This window comes from Merops nubicus, unplaced genomic scaffold, assembly GCF_000691845.1.
Source record: "Merops nubicus isolate BGI_N331 unplaced genomic scaffold, ASM69184v1 scaffold365, whole genome shotgun sequence".
Lineage (NCBI taxonomy): Eukaryota > Metazoa > Chordata > Aves > Coraciiformes > Meropidae > Merops > Merops nubicus.
The window spans coordinates 1-20,787 of record NW_008611383.1 but is presented as its reverse complement, the minus strand read 5'-3'; the positions used below and the strand labels follow the sequence as shown (position 1 = coordinate 20,787).

Genomic DNA, 20,787 nt, shown 5'->3' with positions numbered 1-20,787 from the left:
CTCTTTCCCAGTAAAAATTAAAGCCCAATAAAAGTAACCTTGTCCTGCTGCAGGTAAACGTAGCTGCTACCACAGCAAGAAAACACAGTAACAAAAAATTCTTATTATTCACTCAGATAATCTACTTCCCCAGAGGGATGCTGGCAGTTTCAGTGGAAACAGGCCAAAATGTTTATATACTGCTCACAACTCTGAAAAATCCTAAAACCAGGCACTCGCTTCTCATTCCCTTATTCCTATCCAGGTGGCTTCTCAATCTTGCTCAGTTTTTCCAAGTCCTTGTTTTACTGCAAGCCAAGCATCCCTGGCATCCCAAAAAGCATTTAAGAAACAGGGTTTGGGAGTTAGAAAAATGTTTCCTTTAAAGCAAAGCACATCTTCCCCTCCTTTCTCTGTGTTGGTTTGCCTTTCAAATGAAGCAAGAAAAAAAAAAAAAAACCTGATCAGCAATTTTTGCAGAGCTGAAGAGAAGCCACACTTATGAAGAACTTCACACCATGGACTGCCTTAGCAACTCTCTGTGTCCTGACTGTACACTGTCTACACAGCTCAGCCAGTTCCAAAACTACCCATCCTCTACAAACCCTGACACTGGACACCTAATTCTTCTTCAGGGTATCACCACTCACTTGGGAGTTGGTGCCTTTCACTTTTTACTACACACGCTGCAAATCAAGATGGCATGTCCCCAAAATGGCCCAAAATATTGTGTTCACTATTCCATAAAGAAAATAAAATTATAGCAATATAAGCTGACCAGAATTAGAAGTTCATCCCAGGTTATTTTTTTCTTTTTTTAACCACAGGGGCTCCTACATAATAAAAACTCCCTTCAGAGGTGTGTTAGGAGTCCACATCAGGGTGAACCAGAAATGAGTCACAGGTATTTCTGGAGACTGTTCAGCTAACTCTGACTTCCAAAAGGAGCTTGAATGACACTGAATCTAACTCTGGAACTCTGTTACTCTGGAAGACATTATCTTCACTGAAGCCAAGTTCTGATTTCAGTTCTTGTCTTGGATAGTTCTTCCATTAACTCCTGCAGCACTGAAGGACACACAAGATGGTAACCTCATGTTAGCAGTGTTAGATAAATGCTAACTTAGAGCTACTTGATGTACACTCATTTAAAGTTCTCATTTACACAGGGATCTTTTGTACCCTATTGTAACTCATGAGAAAGTGTTCACAAAAGTCAAGTAAAGATGTGTCTAATCATATCTGATGAGGCTGATACTCAGACACGAGAGATGTTTAACTTCTTTTGCAGGTTTTATCAGACTAGCTGACATTCCACAGAACTTAAAAGGCCAGAAGGATTTTAACTTTGTGGATATATTTTTTTCTTATTAGAGGTGATAAAAAACTGCTTGGTTTTTAGGCATGATTCAACTGAAATGCATGAACTGCTTTACTGAAAGACTCCTAGATAAAACTTGTGGAAGTTGAAAGTATATTGCCAGTTCACTCCAGACCTGGAAGGACAAGGCACATACCATAAACTGTGGGAAGTTTCTCTGTTTACTATCACTGTACACTCATGTGCAGTAATGGTGGAAATAGAGACTAAATCTATTCCTAACTCAGTAGTAAGTCTCAAATCACAACTGCCTGACACAGACAGCTGCAGAAATGTGTGCTAGGGAAGGTCAGATTGAAAACACTAACATGCCAGGAAGTGATGAATTCTGCCACCTATATAGAATGCTTCTACAACTGAATTTTAAATTGTATTATTTACATTGAATTTTAACTAATTCCTTCATACTGTAGCAAAGCAACTTTTTATTTTTAAATTTTGTATTGGCTACAAACTTAAGAAAAACATTTTAATTGATTACACTTACCCTTGGTGGCCCAATAATCATTCCTGTCCACCTGGTGAGTGTCATATCTTCATCATCTTCAAGGCCCCAGCTGACTGTACCATCACCTACTCCTTTCTGCCCTTCTTCAAGTTCTTCCAACAAGCGAAAATTACGAGGTACTTTAACTAGAGAAAAGGAAGAAAGTAATTAATACTGCTCACATTAAATAAAAGGTAAACAACTTAATTGCTTTTACATGTTATGCACTAGCAACTGCTGAATATACTTTCAAAGCCTATCAAACATGACACTGTTCAGCACTCCAATTATTTTGAAGCAATTAACCACTTCACTGGAAGCTAGTTACTAGTGAGTGATAGCAACTCAAACTACAAAAGAGAAGCTAAAAGCTCTCTTAAGTTTGGGATGACTTCAGCTAGATTCTTTCCCAAGCACAGTACTGTTTAGAGCCAGTACATTTCAAAATCAATTCACTGTCAGTCGAGTTCTACTCGACTAGAATCCACATAGATTGGTATGAGAAACTCCCTCCAATAATAGATTGTATCATTTAACACAAACTATCTTAATGAATGTCAACTGTAAGAGAAAGACTGAAACATTTTCACTTGATTTCATTTGTTTAAATAAATGCTTTAATATCTGAAAATAAATTTTAAAATCACGTCTTTATTGTTCCCATTTAGAGGAAAACAAGTTGTACAGAAACACTGATCAAGTTGTAATATCTGAAAATAAATTTTAAAATCAAGTCTTTATTATTGCCACTTAGAGGAAAAAAGAAGTTGTACAAAAACACTGATCAAGTTCTGAAAGAAAGATAATGACATATTCAAAACAGAATATGAAGATGTACTGCCTCTAAAGAGAACCATGGAATATTCACTTACTGAACTATAATTACTGGATTTTATTACATGTTCAAACAGATATTGACAGGTATTAAATGAACATTTAATGGGTTTACATCACAGCAGCTAAAATGGCATTTCAGCACTGATGCTGGGAACAAAGCTAATTAACACTTGTGCATATTTTATTTGTAAATAAAAGCATACCATGACTGCATGCACAATGAGGTACTAGCAATATCATATTACAATAAAACTTCAATTTCTTATAGTTAATTATAGCTACACAGGTATTCTTACATCTACTTTTGGCTATAGTGTTTCCTATTATTTTTACTAGAGATCCTGTAAAATTCCAGGTATTCTATGAAACTAACCCTCTGGCTGGGTACATACAAAGTTGTAAGCCAGGAATGCATACTAGGCATGTTTGAAAAAGACGTGGGTCAAAGAAAACTGTTTTTCACATCAGTTATTTAGTCACCAAGATTTCAGGTTTTACATTACCCTAGTCTGTATTCCAAGTGCTTTCTATGCAAAAAAATAAGACTAATACAATTAATCAGTACATATGCATATGGACCAATACAGAAAACAAACTATTCAAATAGCTTACCTTGCATAATAACTATGGTTTCTCTCAAACTGTCTTTAAAACAATTTTTATTTTTAAATAATACTGACTAGGGAGCAAGTCTTAAAAATTACAGAAATTATCATCTCCAAGTTCTCCAAATTCCCAGGGCAAAGCATTAAGAGTATAGTATCAGGACAGTTCACGGAAGTTAAACCATTCATGTATGGCCTCACCTTCCTTCCTGCTTTGGTACTGTCACTCATCTGAGCCCATAATGAGCTACTTCAGCTTCCTAACTAAGCAGAAAAGCACACATTTGGGTTAGCCTCCTGACAGCTTAACCAACCAGCCCAGCTCACAGCGAGATCTGACACCTACCACCATGAAAGCACAGCCACAGCAGCACACACTTCAGATAACCCTGAGGTAAAAAAATATGTTTTCATGGAGTTAAACTACTCCAGAAGATTTTTTTCACAGATAGTTCACATATGATTACCTGAAAATAACACCCAGCACATTACATCAAGAAGTAGACAATTTCTCAGTACTTTAGCATAGATCCTTTTTAAAAGAGCCACTGAAATTCGTTTGCCCATCCTTCTGGTCCCATCCCAACTTGTTATTTATCTTAGATCTGTATATTTATGTATCTAATATCAGACAGGGATAAGAACAGACAAGCATGATGGTATCACACTGGAGAGCACAAGCTGTTCTTCTGCCCCAGATTCATAGCCCACAGTAGAGGGCTAATCTTAAAAAAAAACAAATAAAAATTATACAATCAGTATAAACTTCTACTAAACTTCTTGTGTTGCATCACATGACTGAATAGCTTCTGACTGTTATGTGGAGCCTCAAAAAAACAACCAAACCAAAACCCATAAACAAACCTCCCCCCCCATCTACTCTAGCATCCAATCATTATCTTAGACATCTCCAGTGGCTTAAATCCACCATTTCTCAGAATTCTTGCTCTGACTGAAGAACTCCTGATTTATAGTCTACCTCTTTAAGAAGCACATGAAAGACAGTAGCAAGCAGGCTTTAAGTTTATTTCTGATCACCTGCTATCACCTTTCAGTGCAGGTGAGGTGATCTAACTGCTTGTGGCCAGGAGAAGAGGTTCCATGGCCCCTCCCAGAACTCTGCTGCTCCTACACTAACCAGCCTCCTCCATCAGCCAAACTAGCACATTAATTTAGCAAAAAGCTGTTTCTCCTTTAGGCAAAAATCAAATCCAACCAGTTAATCAAGTGAATTGACTCAGGACGAAGATCAGCAAATGCCAGAGCTCACTGCTGTCTCTTTCAGTGCCTGCCTCTGCAAAGCCATGGGTGTGGGGATGAGGGAGCTTTTTGTGGCAAAAAGCCATTGGGCTGGCTCCGTTTTATCATAAAATTGTACTCAACACAGAGAACTGGAGGACATGAGAGAAAATAACAGCCCCTTATGACTAACTGTCCCACGTTCATCACAATTTTTTCCACTATGTTGTCTGTACTCAGTAGTTCCCTTAACTGCCCAAAGGGAGCAGTGAAGAACTTGGGAAACCTCCAAGAACATCTTCAGAAAATAATTTAGATGTGCTCTGAAAAGATAAAAAAACATCTGACAGCAAGTGCCAGGCTCCCCACACTGACAGTCCTATCAGTGATAGAACCAGATAGCAAAACGCTGAAGGTAAGAAGAGTAAAAACACCTAGTGCTTAAAACCAACAACCAAACCAAACAAACCAACCACCACCACACTGCTCTGAGTTTCCAGCCCATTCAAAAAAAAAAAAAAAATCCAAGAAAAAAAATGTTAGTTCTCAGCTAAAACCAGACCAAAGATATGTTCAAACAGGTTTCACTTCAAGAAGTTACAGAGTCCTAAAACATTTGGATTGGGGGCAGAGAAATTATTTTATTAAGATAAAACCACTATTTTGTAAGAGCACTTCTATATATAGTACTTAGTTGACTTCAGCAAACATTCTCTTCCTCTATTTAAACAGAGTTCATAGGAAGTGCACAAGATCCTTCTTTTTATGCAATTCTATGTTTAAGATCTGGGCAACCACCTCTCACACCCTATTTCCAAAGAAATACCCTGATTTATCACCTGATATCAGAAAGGCAGAACAGCAACCTGTGCACACCTTAATTATGAATGCCTAGCAGAGCTTTCTGCAACACAGGATTACCAGGTCACTATTTCCTAGCTTACAAAAAAACAAAACAAAACAAAAACAACCCAAAACCCCCACTAAGCTGCTTCTATGTCCCTAGCATATGCGATTAATGTTTTATCCTCAATACTTATTGAAGTCACTAGTGAATGTTTTATTAGAAAACCATTGCTGATAGATTTCTAACAAGTAACATGGAATACTTTAAAATTTAACACAGTGGATAAAAAAACCCACACCTCTTCCATTGTAGTTACAGTCTTAGAAACTACCAGCAAAATAAACTGGAATGAAATGCTAACAGCATCCTGAGCATTCACACACACTGTATGTTTGCTTTGGTCACATTGTCAACCTTACATAGTAGAAGTCTACCTAAGCTTGAAGAACACAATAAGTGTTCAAGTCCATGCCTTCTTTCCAATAAAACAAGAACTTTTATATAAAAGATCAGGTAACAATGGTCTAGATCTTCTGGAAATGAAGTTTGCTCCTAGTAAAAAGAAAAACTCTTGCTCTTCTATTCCACACATTCCAGAGGCCACAATCTAAACTGCACATTAATGCTGCACACACAGCTTGCAGTTCTGTCTCTAATCTAGACAACACAATTCATCAAATATTTTCTAAAATCTGTGAAATATGATGTGTTCCTTGATGGAACCCAAATAAGAACCAGTGTTTCATTTACATTATTTGGACAAGGAAACAACACCCTTCTTGTCTAGTTTGCAGCTCCTCAGCAGCAGGGAGTTAGAGGAGACATTTCAGCTGACTGCCAGAGCTCAGGGGTACCTACTGGAACAAGCAGTTGCCATCAAAGAGAGAAATGCCTCCAGCCCTCCACCACCATGGGCCTGCCAAAGTGTTCTCCCCAATGTCACTTGCTGATGGGACCACTAACCAGCTTCAGATGAGTGCAGACAGGCTGGATTTACTCCCTGTAACAGGCATCCCTCAGCTAAGAGCTCTCACTTCCAAGTGGAGGGGCTTAAAGCCGTCATGGGGTTTTACCCCTGGCAGAGCTGGAGCTGTGGGGCAGGGAGCTGCACTCAGCAGGCTGTGACCAATGGCTTGGAACAGCACTGTGCCCAGCACAGCTGTTTGCAAAGATGGACTAAGGCTCCCCATGTGAAAATACAGCTGGGTTCACCAAGATATTAAAAAAATAAATGCAAAAGCAATCTCTCTCCCAAGCTCTTTCTCGTTTATCTGCAAAGCTTACCTCACTATGAACTTCACTGACAAACACTTCTTAACCCCCCTGCAAACCCTACATGGGAACTGTCAAGCTATCTACCAAGTTTTCACAAAGAGTTGAAATAAACATTTCATTTAAACAAATAAACAGGACAAACAATAGCCTCTCGTGCTCACGTATACCAATAGTTTTTGAATTTAGAAGCTTAATCATGGAAACTGGGCTACAGAAGCTGGTATCTGTTAGAAATCTGTGAAATTAACAGTGGATTTAATACCTTGGAACAATAAGAATAAAAGCAGAATCAGTAAACAAAATTAAGCAGGAGGGTCTACTCTACATATAGAGCTACTTCAGACATCACATTCTAAACCACCAAATTAACAGAATTAGTACAATATCCCACAAGAGCAGTTATAAAAGAAGTTACAACTATGCTTCATACCCTATTACAATATCCATACCAACATTCCACTTCTCTTGAAATCTTCCTTAGCTCTTGGCTTCAATCACTCCTGGTAGCTACATCTACAGGAGGAGCCTTTTCTCGTAGTTACACCAGCACACCCCATACTGCCAGCACACTCCCCAACACAGCTATAAAACCAAATCTTAATATGGAGTCAGGAACAAGCTCTGTTAGTATATTATACATCAACATAGCTCAGATGCTGTCAGGGACACTGCTCCTCCTAACTGAGATAGCTATGTCAGGAAAAGTCTCAAGTATAAACAGTTTAGAACATATGAGTCATCTTTTGCCTATTGACTTCCAGCTAATGCAAAGTGAAAAGAATACCTATAGCTTGGCAACAAAAACTCTCAAACCCCATTTAACAGCTTCAGACTGGCAGCAAAATAAATATTTTTAAATAACAGCAAAGGAGGGAGGGGTGTCAGCCTTGCAAATTCTAACCCATAATGCAATTTCTCCTGGGGCAGGGAGGGGGAGAAATAAAAATTCCAAAGAGAAACACATAGAAAAGAACAGGTTCCCTTCAGCCTGAACAGTTGAGGAGTCTTCCCGCAAAATAAGGCAAGAAACTGAAATACTAACAACAACACACTACACACCCAGGAAAAGAACATAAAACTAAAGCATTAAGTAGGCCCTGAAAGGGGCAATTCACAAAAAAGCAAGAGGAAAGAGGGCTAGGGCATGTGAATTGCTAACATATTCTATTCTGGCCGAAAAAAAAAATGCCTGTGGAATTAATTTTTGCTACTTGCTCTTCTCTGAAAAAATTTTTTGTTTTTATAAACATGACTTTTTTTTTTTGCCAGTTACCCTGCTCCCATTACATACTCTTTTGCCTACTAAACTATTCTGTGAAGAGACACAGAAAAAGTGGCTGACTTACTATCAAGATCCTACTATCAAGAAGTATCACCAGGTTTGCTGTAATTACACTAAGGTTGATTACACTGTAATTACCTTAGGTTAATCATGGTAACCTAGCTCCAAAACCCAAAAGCATTTCTAGTAACTTGCCTATTAATGAAGTCAGACATGGGAGTTTTGTCTACAAAATAACTCCATCACTACCATTAGTAGTGGAACACAAGAACTCAGTAATGAACTTTTTTCTTGGTTTAAATCAAGAATGTTACTACACAGACAGTAAAAATACTGTTTCCCATAACCAAGAAACCAGCATGATCCTTGTTCAAGGCCAAAAGCCATTTGCAGAAGAAGCAAGACATTTTTTTCCAGTCACTATGAAACACCCAGCTGCTGCTGCAGAACACAATCTGTGAATGACCTCAGCCATGCACTCCCAAACGTACAGAGCCCACGCTGAGCAAACCAGGCCTTCATGACATGGGCTGATGCACCTTCATATTGCTGTTAATTCAAACTTCTGCCTTCTCAAGAATTCTGGGTGCATCCCGATCCTTTGACCTGCTTTCCAGGCAAGTTTCACTATAGTTCAGTAAAACTCAAATTCATAATGCAGTCTATCAGTAAAATTCATAAAGCTGTATTTACTATATGCTATTTTTCTCTATTTCCTTCAGCCAATTGGTCCCAAAGCCATGAAATTCAGGCAACAGAATATTCTGCATTAATGGTTTTGAGTTTAAACTGGGAAAGAACCATGTTATCTTAAAAAAATTAAGGTATTTAGCCTGTACATGTTCATCAGGATGGTGAATAAGGTCCTATGCAGTTCTAGCAGGTACAGGCAAAACATCCATATAATGCAATGCAGTATTTTCCACAGGAATGTTCCAGTCGTCACTGATTTTGTCACATAAAACCAAACAGATGCATTTTTATGAAGGATAACCAAATACAGAAGGACTTCATTAAATCCACTGAGTACAGATAAAGGACATAAAAAGACAACAGATAACAGAGCCCTCTGAGCACTCTGTCTCCAAAATGAATCATGGGTAATCCCTTAAAAACAACTGTTCTTGAATGCCTTCCTCTCCATTTTACCAGTGTCTAAAGTACTCACTGTGTCAGATCAATTGAACAGTATCTTGAAATCACTGCCCACAACCAGCAAAGCTGTAAACAACAGCAGTTCAGATGTGCAGACTTGTGAAGACTAACCTAACTAAGCTGAACTATTGAAAATTTCTAGGAACAGGAGTTCAAGGAGAAAAACAAGTCTGACACAATCAGGTACAAATCCATTTACACGTACAATTAAATTACTTATTCCAAAAGAAACAAACAAGACAACTAACTTTAGGAATTAATAAGAAAAGAGATGAGTAGCAGGTAAGCTTTCACAGCTCAAGGAAATAGATGTATGTCATGGTTTAGGGTCAGACCTGCCCCCAGACCTATTTGCACACAGAGGGCAAATGGTCATTTATTTACTGTGCTCAATCTTTAGCAGAACCCAGAGCCAGTTTTGCTACAATCCTAAACATCAGAAAACTGACAGCTTGCAAGAAGTGGCCTGCACTCAACAGAACTGAATGGGCTATTCTGTTCCTTTCCACAACTAGTTATATTTACATAAAACACAGCAAGCCCAAACACAGGCTGGGTGAGGAGTGGATTGAGAGCAGCCCTGCAGAGAAGGACCTGGGGCGTTGGTTGACAAGAAGCAAAACGTGACCCAGCAACATGGGCTCACAGCCCACAGGCCAGCTGTACCCTGGGCTGCATCACCAGCAGTGTGGCCAGCAGGCCAAGGGGGGGAGATTCTCCTCCTCTACTCTGCCCTGGTGAGATCTCACCTAGAGAACAGCATTCAGCTCGGGGACCCCCAGCGTAAGGACACGGACCTGTTGGAGCAAACCCTGAGGAGGATCATGAAGATGACCCAGGAAGGGGCTGGAGCACCTCTCCTATGAAGACAGCCTGAGGAAAAGACTTGGGGACACCTTCTAGCAGCCTTCTAGTACTTAATGGGGGCCTACCAAGAAAGCTGCTAAGGAACTTTTTTTACAAGGGCTTGTAGTGATAGGACAAGGGGTTACAGCTTTAAGCTGAAAGAGGCAGATCTACATTAGATGTAGGGAAGTTTTCCACCGTGAGGGTGGTGAGGCACTGGAACAGGTTGCCCAGAGAGGCTGTGGATGCCTGGATGCCCCATCCCTGGAATTTTTAAGGCCAGGTTAGATTGGGCTTTAAGCAACTAGGTTGGTCTAGTGGGAGATGACCCTGCCCATAGCAGGGGGCTTGGAACTAGATGATCTTTAAAGTCCCTTCTCAGCCCAAACCATTCTACGATTCTAGGCTATATTTGACTATGTAGGAGCTCTGTAATGGTTAACTTCTTTTGGCTTTTACTGTATGTCAAATTAAAAAAATTTGAAAGCTCACAGGTTGAAAGATTTCAAGAAGGCGCAATTAACTACACTGAGGTTAAAGTATGGGTTTTGGTTTTTGGTGTTTTTGGTTAACTTCTTTTGGCTTTTACTGTATGTCAAATTAAAAAATAAATTTGAAAGCTCACAGGTTGAAAGGTTTCAAGAAGGTGCAATTCTAGGAACTACACTGAAGTTAAAGTATGGGTTTTGGTTTTTGGTGTTTTGTTTTTCTTATGAAGATATGCCACTTGCTGAGGAACATTCCCCAGCAGGAGCCAAGAAACAGTCACAGCAGTGTGAAATTTATAAACCTTCATCTTAAAACCTGCCTTTTGGTTAAAGCTAACTGAAGTAATATTCCTTTTCAGAATTACATTGGTGGTAATTTCTATTTATTTCACTTAAGTGAAATCCTACATTTGTGGGTATCTTAACAGACAGAACTAAAGTTAGGCTGCATGAAAACAATTTCCATAGGAATTTCCTTTGCATCTGAGTCTAGCCACAGCCACAAATATTCTACATTTAGCTTATATTGAAAAGGCAGCTAATGAGAAACTATGTTAATACTGCAGAAGCCTCAGCCTTTTCTCACAACCCAGCATTCATATTTTGGCTGAGGGGAAAAGGTCTAGAGGGCAGTAGGGGTAGTCCTATCTCTAGGGTAGGTCACAAGCACCAGTGTTTAAAAAACAGTGATTCCATTGAAGACAAAACATAGATCTACTGAAGCAAATTTCCCTCCCCTTACTTTCAATTTCATCATGTTCATAACATTAAGACACTGACAGTTACCTACAAGCAATAATAAATGAAAATTATAAAATTTTAAACCATATTTTCACTTTGACCTGTTTTTTCAGTAGTACTTCTAGTTGTAGTGTGTTAAAGTTTGCATTTAATGGACTTTACGCTGCTCCAAATACAGTACAACAGGCCTTCAAAGGAAAACAGAACTTAGTTTATACTTGTACACTTAGGGCCAGACACACAAGTAACTCAGAAAGGAAAGGCTTTAAGCAAGTATGATGCTCATCCACTACCTGTCAGCTCCCACTTGCAAGGCTGAGCCCAATTCAGAAGCATTTGGTGGCATCCAATGCTGTCATTTACCTTTCACATACATCTTACCAGCTTCATGCATTCACAAAATCAGGAACATAGTGTATAGCAACAGTCTCACAAGCAAGGAGAGGCAGTAATACCAGCTTGCCTCACAAGTCCCTAGCTCACTTTGTTGTGTTTGGTTGGTTGTTTTTTTTAAGTGTATTTAGACACCAGAAAAATCATTATAAAGACTTCAATATATGAGCAATATTAAAGTTTATTTAGTTTGGGGGTTAGGAAGGGAAGGCATTAATTTATATAGATCTAGATGTTAGTAGCTGGGATGCCATAAACACTTATCTGATTGACAAACAAGTTAAAATGGCTTCAACTACAAATCTTGATGTTGGAGTAAGAGATCTCAGCATATCAATGCTGCAAAAGTGACACCAGTTTATTCCATGTGTTTCAGTTGCTGTTGGTTTCACAGCAGGGATGACAAGACCTCAAGCTTGACTTCTCCAGCAGAGTGAGCATTCCAAACGTATACCTTCACAGGAAAAGGTCTATGCAATTAAGGTTTTATTAATTATGTCTTTAAGTGTGAGAAATTACAAGCAGAACAAGTAAATTCATTCTCAAGGCATCTTCACCTACCAAGTCCTCCCTCCTTTTCTATTCTCCTGCCTCTAAGGTAACCAGAAAGAAGTGAACTAACTGCTTCTAAGGATTTTGAGTTCTGCCAATTCTGTTCCACAATTCACTGCATTGTTTAGTGAAGGCAGCCTTGTAGACAGGATTGTTTCTTTGATGGCAAATGTCCTCCAAAATATGATCTCTATTTAGTTTTTATTCACTCTGAACCACACTCATGGCCACTCCTCTCTTCCCTCCTTCCCTGCTCCCCACTGGCACCCTTTCCCTTACCCACCTTTCCCGGAGGAGCAGCAGACAGAGGGAGATGCAGCTGCCATCATCTATCTGATTGTCAGAGCTGCTCCACTCTCTGACCAGCACCCGTGGAGAAGCCTTTTCTCACAAATTCCAGCAAATTTTTCCCCATTCAGCACCATTTCTCATTATGCAAGGTTCATGCCTCACTGAAAACCTCCACTGTCCATCTGCTGCAGTGAAGCTTCAAATGCCCTCTCTGCTCTCCTGAGTTTCTATCTAGCAACACTCTGAACGTTCTAAAGTTGCACAGGGTGCAGCAGTAACGTGTGAGAGCCATCTCATATATGCCAGTGAGCAGGAGCACACAGCAATTAACACTGGCTACGTGCACACAGAGAACAAAGTCCAGAGAGGAGAGAAACTCCAACTGGATTCAACTTTGTTATCGAGGATGCAACAAGTTGCAGTTTGTTTCTCTCTGTGTTTGCATTTTCAGGCAAATATGATCATCTTGGGTACAGCTGCTGGCACAGAATCACTAATGGTGCTCATATAAATTGCACTAATGAAGAAGCTTGCTCCACTACAGATACAAACATGGTTAGAGTACAAAACAATGAAGGTGTAAGTATGCTCATAGTTAAAAAAAAAGAGAACTAAAAAAAAAACCTTGAAAAGCTCCCAGACATAAGTAATTAAAACACCTTATCCCAAAAAAAAAAAAGTTATCAATTGAAAACTATATCACAAAAACTTCTAGATTGCAGTCCCAAAAGAAAACTGGTGTCAATTGCTTAAAACTAACTTTACAAATTTGCACTGATATTAATGGCATAAATTTTTCACTCTATATTACACCTAAGGGCAAGGGCTTTTTATGAACAAGACCATTGTTAGCTCATAATTCAGTCGTGTCAGACACTGCACGTTCAGTTGTGCCTAGCAAGAAAAAAATTACAGGAGTTAAACAGTTAAGCCACTAAATAGCTGATCAATTGACATCCAAGTTGTTCTGGTGAAGGGTGGAAATACACGGGCTGACTCCAGTTTAAAAGTTAACTCTTTATAGGCAACCACTGAATAAAACAGGAGAGATTAAATGGTTCAACCATCCTCCCACACCTTTTAGTATATTAAATGATAGGTTATTAAAAATGACACATTGTGATGCTTAGCAAACTTAGAATTTTATTACCACTTCAAATTTTGTACAAAACAGTGTAAGGCAGGACACCAGTAAACAGCTTAGAGAAGATACCCATCACTTCAAAACCCACCAGCAATAGTAGCATAGGAATTGTGATTTAGTAGTCTAAGGAATCAAGATTTGATCAAAGAAATCTTGGTAATTTCTCTCCTCAGAAGCAGAAAAAAAAATCTAAACTAGTTTAGAACAAATTAGCCCCATTATTAAAAACATAAAGCTATATAAAGGCAAAAAAAAAAAAAGGTTAAAGGAGAGGTATAAAGGCAGACAAGCTCAACTTTTGAAAATTCATTTTAAACTTGAGATTGTGTTGGCAGAGAGGACAAAATATTTCCAATACATACTTCTTAAGCTGTCTTCAAGTATGATACCATATTAAAAAAAAAAAATCATATAAAGGGACAGGAGAAGTAGGAGGCTACAAGAACCCAGCAGAGGCCAATACCTCTTGCCATGAAACAGCTTTCTCTGGGTCTGCTTTGACAGGAAGAATACAACGTGTGACCCAGATAACAGGAGTAGCATCAAGGATTTAGTTTGGCAAAGCTGTAAAGCTGCCTAAAACGGGCTACAAGTCATTGATTAGCCAATAGTTGTTCTAAGATTTGCATGAAGGTCTTTTCTAACGTGACTCAGCACCCACCCGCTGTGCAAAACAAAGAGCCTTTATCTATGTAAAAAAATACTGTATCCATTGTTATTCTTTCAGTTATACACCTAACATGGTCATAATCAGCAGATATACCAATCACCACACATTTACTAAGGAGAACTGCCATTATTTTCCTACATTACTTTTGTGTCAGTCCTATTTCAGGCTGCTATTTTCTATATGCTGTGGTACTCAAACGTTCAGCTTAATATTCACAGGGTCACATACTCCACTTCAGTGAGAAGACAGACAGCTCACAATCTCTTCCTTGAAAAAGTTCTAAGCTATATGAATACAGCTGGACATTTTACTAAATGTTGGTATCCTGAGTAAATTATACTATTTGGACATCTATTGGGAAAAATGTTTGGTGGTTTTTTTTTATTTACCCAAGCAAATTGCAAATGCACTTAACTATGCAGTCATAAATAGTCACAAATGCAATAAAAGGAGATTATTTTTATTTTGTGCAATTTAAACATGCCTAAAGCAACATTTTTTTAAAAAGGGATACTACCTAGATGTTGATAGAATCTGACTTTTTTTTTTTTTAATACCTAGTTGAAGCTTCTTCTCCTTCTGAAATAAAGGATTAATTTAGAGCTCTGAAGGTCTAAGTGTTGAAGGTTCCATTTGTTCCAAAATGCCAACTAGAAATTACTTAGTCATGTACTTAAAGCACCACACATTTTTGAGAAGACTGTAAAACAGAAGCTCATGTTATTCAGAACCAGTCTGACAGTTCCACAGTCATAAGTTTTTGCACTGATGTACAAATTTTATTCAAAATATTGGTTGAATTATATCTCATTAGCATCTTCCTAATGACAAACACAAAGCAACACACTTTTGGGCAAGACAGCAAATAGCAAAATCCTTCTAAATACAGCTTGAATTAAGACTATTTTGGATGCTTTCCCCATAGCACCTTCTTGCCTTTCCACCTGTGCTGAAGCTCCCAGAGGCCAGTTGAGACAGCAAAGCAACAAAAGCTAAGTGACAGGAGAAGCTGAAGCTGATCTGGTACATTAAATAAAGTACCAGCATGCAGTACAAGATACAGTCTAGGACAGAACATGTAAGAGTAGGGGGAGAGAAGGGCAAGACAGCAAATAGCAAAATCCTTCTAAATACAGCTTGAATTAAGACTATTTTGGATGCTTTCCCCATAGCACCTTCTTGCCTTTCCACCTGTGCTGAAGCTCCCAGAGGCCAGTTGAGACAGCAAAGCAACAAAAGCTAAGTGACAGGAGAAGCTGAAGCTGATCTGGTACATTAAATAAAGTTTTGGTCAGTATGCAGTACAAGATATAGTCTAGGACAGAACATGTAAGAGTAGAGAGAGAAGGGAGGAAGGGTCTGTCAAGGAAATGAGGCTGAGCAGCTTCACAGCATGGACTTCACACTGGCTTTGGAAAAACCCTCCTAATGCAGAACACAAACACTAACAAATGTGTGTAATTCAGCTCCACCAACTGCTCATGAGACTTGGGAATCTACTTCTCACACATGAGAAGCCTTCTCATCCATGCTTAGCCTCACAGTACAGACCATCTGCCTCAAACTGCTGACAGGCCTGTCTTCCTGAAGCTGTGTGTGTTGAACCTTCATCCAAGCTAACATTTCCCAGGATTGCAGAGAACAGTTTAGATAATGGGCTTTGCTACTACGCCTGCTAACATCCTTGGAACCCAAACAAGCTCTTAAACATATAGAAGATTACAAAGTAGGCCACTTTTTAATCTCAGAAGTAAGGCGTTTAGCATTTGAGCATACTCCTACACAGCTACTGTGGCAGAAAGTACTAACCTGGGGCTTGTATTTAAAGAAAGTTGTAAAATACCAGCAATGAAGACGAGGCAATGGTAGGAACAAAGCTCCAAGATGAAACAAGAGTATCTTGCCTATATATGCCACAAAGTTGGAAAGAACTTGGTGGTCTATATATAGTGTAGCAGTGATTTGTAAGCTAGACTGTTCTCAACCCAGCTGAAGCACGTCTGAATGATTTCTGGCTTGCCAAGATGTTTTGAAGCAGACAGAACGCTCACAGTTGCAACAACTGGTGCATAGGACAGGATGGAAAGTGTCCCCCACAGTGTCTGCTGCCTCACAGAATAACATATTTTGCTACTTTTGTTTTGTCTGATTACTCTCAGCTTCAAGGAGTCTGTGCTTACAGAGCCAACATCATAAATACAGAGAGAGGACTGTGAGGAGTGTAAAATTCTAACCAGCTTTTAAAACAACTTCTTGGAGAGGTTCTGGATAACTGAACAACATCACGGAGACATAACAAAGAGGAGTAAAGACATCCTTGAAGCTACAACATACTAGATAAAAAATACACAACTACTCCCTCCACAAGGAGAAAAAGGAGAGAAGAAACAGGCATCCAAGAGGTGAGAGGAAAAGAGAAGCCTATGTGATCAGAGTTTATCACACAAGTTTTCTAGATACAAAGCTTACATTAATATCTCCTATATGGAAAAACAGTCTTTAAAACATTAGTTCCACAACCCACTTCTGAACAAATCCCCTTATTACTCCTATGAATGGCTCTTAATATCTACAAGTCTCCACGTAAGGGTATGGTGATCCATCAATCTCTGTCCCACTAAGCACAGACATCAGCTTGATTTGCAACAGAGAAGAGCTGCAAAGGATTTAAGGGGAAGTATCACAAAACTATCTCACATAATGGAATATTTTTCAATAAAGGATTTTAAGGAGAAAAAAAAGCTTTTAAACCAAACCCAAAAAAACCCCTCAATCACCAGGAGAGGTACAGTCAGTGCTTGCTGCACAGCTCAGGGAAGTAGATGGAATGCACTCAAGACCACTTCCAGCTCTTCATATTTAACATCAGCTTCCTTACAGCTCCAGCCATGCGTACTTACAACTGCTTCTCCTGCCTCTAAATTCTTTGCAAATAGAAGTAAAAACCAAAGTTAAGAAAACAAGGCACTGACTGAGCATTGTGCCATTTCTACTCAAAGAATCAACTACATAAATACAAGGGGAAAAATATTTGCATGGGCAACATAAGGCACAAAGAAACCAATTGATCCTTGAAGATTAGAATATCTGGAAATAAAAAGTATGGATTTTACAGCAAAACTTGTTGGAATCCAGCTGTGCTCCTTCAAAGACATGAAGCACATTTTTAAGAAAGGGGGCTTGTGACTACATACTAGAAGTCAATCAGGAACCTCATGTTAATTGCTGACTGTAGATTTGGGATTTTTTTTCCCCCTGAGTGCACAGTTTCAGCAAGCCAAGAGGAGTTCATTACCTTGGCCATATCCACCCTCCCCCAGGCTACAGAAGCCCTGGGTTGAAGAGGGAGACAAAAGCTTTAGCAGCCCATAGTTAGAGCACAGTACTAGACCCTGCTGCCTTAATTCTCATCTTCTCAGGCCTTAGTGACAGGATCACTTAGTGACAGCATCACTGCTTTTAGGCAACATTCACATTTGAGATTGCTATGTCTACGAGGTAATTTGAAGTAAAGCACAAATAATGGAAATGCAGAAATTAAGTCCTGAAGTAACTCCTTTTAATGATGTTATTGATCTGGTTTTTCTTCTCAAGTTACACAAGAGGTTTTAAATGGCATAGTTAGGTAAATTATTTCTCTTAACCTGAAACTATGTTTAATTACATCTGCTCTGTGTTTTCAAAGAGATTAGAATGAACAGAATAGAACAGATCAAATAGAATGAATCCCCAGTTAACCAATACAAAATTGGCTGATTACATCAACAACAGCTGTTGTTTCAAAAATTGACTTCATTTTCCCCAAACCTCCTGCAGTACCCACACAAACCCCCTAGGTCCAGGCTTCAAGCAGAAAGAGCTGCAATACTGGAAGATCAAACTGCAGCTTACACATGTCCACTTCTAGGACACACAATACCTACATGTCAAATTAGGCAACAGAGGTGATTTTAGAAACCAGGCAAGATGTTTATTTGCCAACAACCTAACACTGACATATACAGCTTCTTCAGCACACATTAAAGAACTGTTTTCAAACTAAAATTTTGAAATGAAATTATCTACTGTTAAAGGCCTATAAGCTGTTAAGTGATTGCTCAAAGAACAGTGAGCCCAGGACAGGAATTGCTGGGATACAACTTGACCTTAGTCAAAGCTTTGCTGTTGACTTCCTTAGGACTAGAATTTCATTCCTGGACTTCATGCAACCAAAACTTTTTTTTTTTTTCCAAATAAATAAGGATTAAGTTGAACTTTAGAGCAAGAACAGATTAAATTCACAAAGCTAGGTAGAATTAAATTTTACATCTGTATAGCAGATCACTCCCTTCCCTCCTCCACAAACAAGTACAACACAGCTTCCTGTGTTCTTAGGGCAAGAGCAGTTCTTAAAAAAAAACCAACTAAATTTCTGCACACTGCATGGAAAGAAATAAATAAGGATTAAGTTGAACTTTAGAGCAAGAACAGATTAAATTCACAAAGCTAGGTAGAATTAAATTTTACATCTGTATAGCAGATCACTCCCTTCCCTCCTCCACAAATAAGTACAACACAGCTTCCTATGTTCTTAGGACAAGAGCAGTTCTTAAAAAAAAAAACAACTAAATTTCTGCACACGGCATGGAAAGAACAAAACAAACACCCCTCCCTCTCCCAAATCTATGCATAGACCAATAAAAAGCCAACAGTATTTTCTCCATGGAAATAAGTCTTCTGCTTTAGAAGCTGACTAATTTTTTTCAGCAGTTCTGTTGTGTCTATTCACTTCATTTTAGTACAATTTCATTATTTGAATCATGCATACACAGAGCACCAGCACAATATGGAAATAAGTCTTCTGCTTTAGAAGCTGACTAATTTTTTTCAGCAGTTCTGTTGTGTCTATTCATTTTAGTACAACAATTTCATTATCTGAACCATGCATACACAGAGCAGCAGCACAATACATTATTTGGAGCAGATACATCTCCAGATAGTTTTCTACATCTCCCACTTGTTCTGAACTTCAGCTGTGGCTATATCTCTGAGACAAAACCAACCACATCGAGTAAGCGTACACAGGAAACTTAAAAATACCACACACAAGACTGTGAAGAGCATTTACAGCAGTAAAACTAAGACAAGTTAGTCAAAATATATCCTTGACAGAGTTCTGTAGGAAGAAAATAGCTTTTTTTACTGTATATTTTTTTAGTAACTGTCATTCTGCACTAGCCAGAAATGGACTATGATGCCAAACACTGATACTGAATAGGCATGACCTAAACCAACTTGTCATCCTGTGCATCACAGAAAACCCCAGGCCAGAACCCAAACTCAAGCTGAAGTCTTTGGGAGCTGCTGCACAACTAAACTAATAATAAAATCCTTTTAAACTTAGACTTACCAGGAAGTAAGCCAGTCAATAAGTATTTATTGGGCTGCACTTAAGTTTACATTTCTCTAATGCATCAATTATAGCTCAGTTTATCAGAGGCAGTAATAGATCTTGCTGACTGCTCTTCAGCAGAGTTGCACGAGCTACTCTATGCCCCTATTTCTTGTAACCCTACCAAATTCCACCCTGAAAATCCCACATCCCCAAAAATCACATTACCAAGCGGAGAGGGCTCCCCTACCCCAAAAATCTGCACAAGCTCTTCTCACCGAATCAACAGTAATGTACCCAGACCAATTTAAATACATAAATGCACAAATAGAATAGTTTGAATACATACTTTCTCCTGTTTTGTTACAGTCTCAGTCCCTCAGTGATCCAATGGATTCAGAGAAGAAATAAATTAGTGGTCAAGCTCCACTCTAGACTAGCAGCTGAAGTTAATTCATACCTCTGTCAATCCCAACTCTCAAGGGTGAGAGCAGGGGAAATGGGAAATGGGGTTTTCAGGGAAAGCCCTGAAAACTTCAGCTTTTTATACTGAGGAAAGGTCTTTTTAGTATTTCAAGCCTCTCAGGAAATGAAACTGAGACAGTTTAACTGTGTTTCTTAAACTTTTCCATTCAGTACCTGAAGCAATATTCCTGGTCCCTTTTTTTGCCACCACCTTCCACTAAACTCTGCCATGCAATTGCTCAGCACACGGTTTGCTGGTTACCGACACGGGATGACTTGCAGCTCTTTGCCCTTCCATTTGCCTGTAAGAGAGGCCCTTTGGCTCCCACAGCTGCCTAGTGAAAGAGATGAGGATACTTCACTCTTCCTCCCCACCTTGCTGCAGTCACCACCAAAGCGCACCTCTGCCCCAGAACATAACACAGGCCCGACCCCTCTCCTCCTCCATCAGCAGGAGAAAGAGGCAAGTCCTTTATGTCAGATACTGCCACACCACGATTCCCATCCTCACCAGACGCCACGCTGGGGCGAACCTTTAGCACAACCCTTTTTCCTCCAGCATTTTGACCATGCTAGCGACATCTCCCTTCCCTAGAGGCACGCGCCTCTATCCGCTCCCGTCTCCCCGCAGATAAAGTCTCCTCTTGTCTCCTCCAGCAGCCCACTGCGTTCCTCACAGCAACCGGAGCCCCTTCTCCCACCCCTCAGGCCAGGCTCTCGCCGGGGCGGGCGGGACGGC

At 39.4% G+C, this 20,787-nt stretch overlaps 1 protein-coding gene across 1 annotated transcript in view; it reads right to left on the bottom strand.

The window, feature by feature from the left end:
* Positions 1-2,006, bottom strand: part of UBE2V2 (ubiquitin-conjugating enzyme E2 variant 2) — a gene marked incomplete at its 5' end in the record, with an annotated part of 11,906 nt that extends 9,900 nt beyond the window's left edge. The window contains one exon of the mRNA XM_008941175.1: positions 1,848-2,006. Within this exon, the coding sequence (XP_008939423.1) occupies positions 1,848-2,006 (159 nt within the window). The remainder of the gene's footprint in view (positions 1-1,847) is intronic.
* Between the last annotated feature and the right edge of the window lie 18,781 nt (positions 2,007-20,787).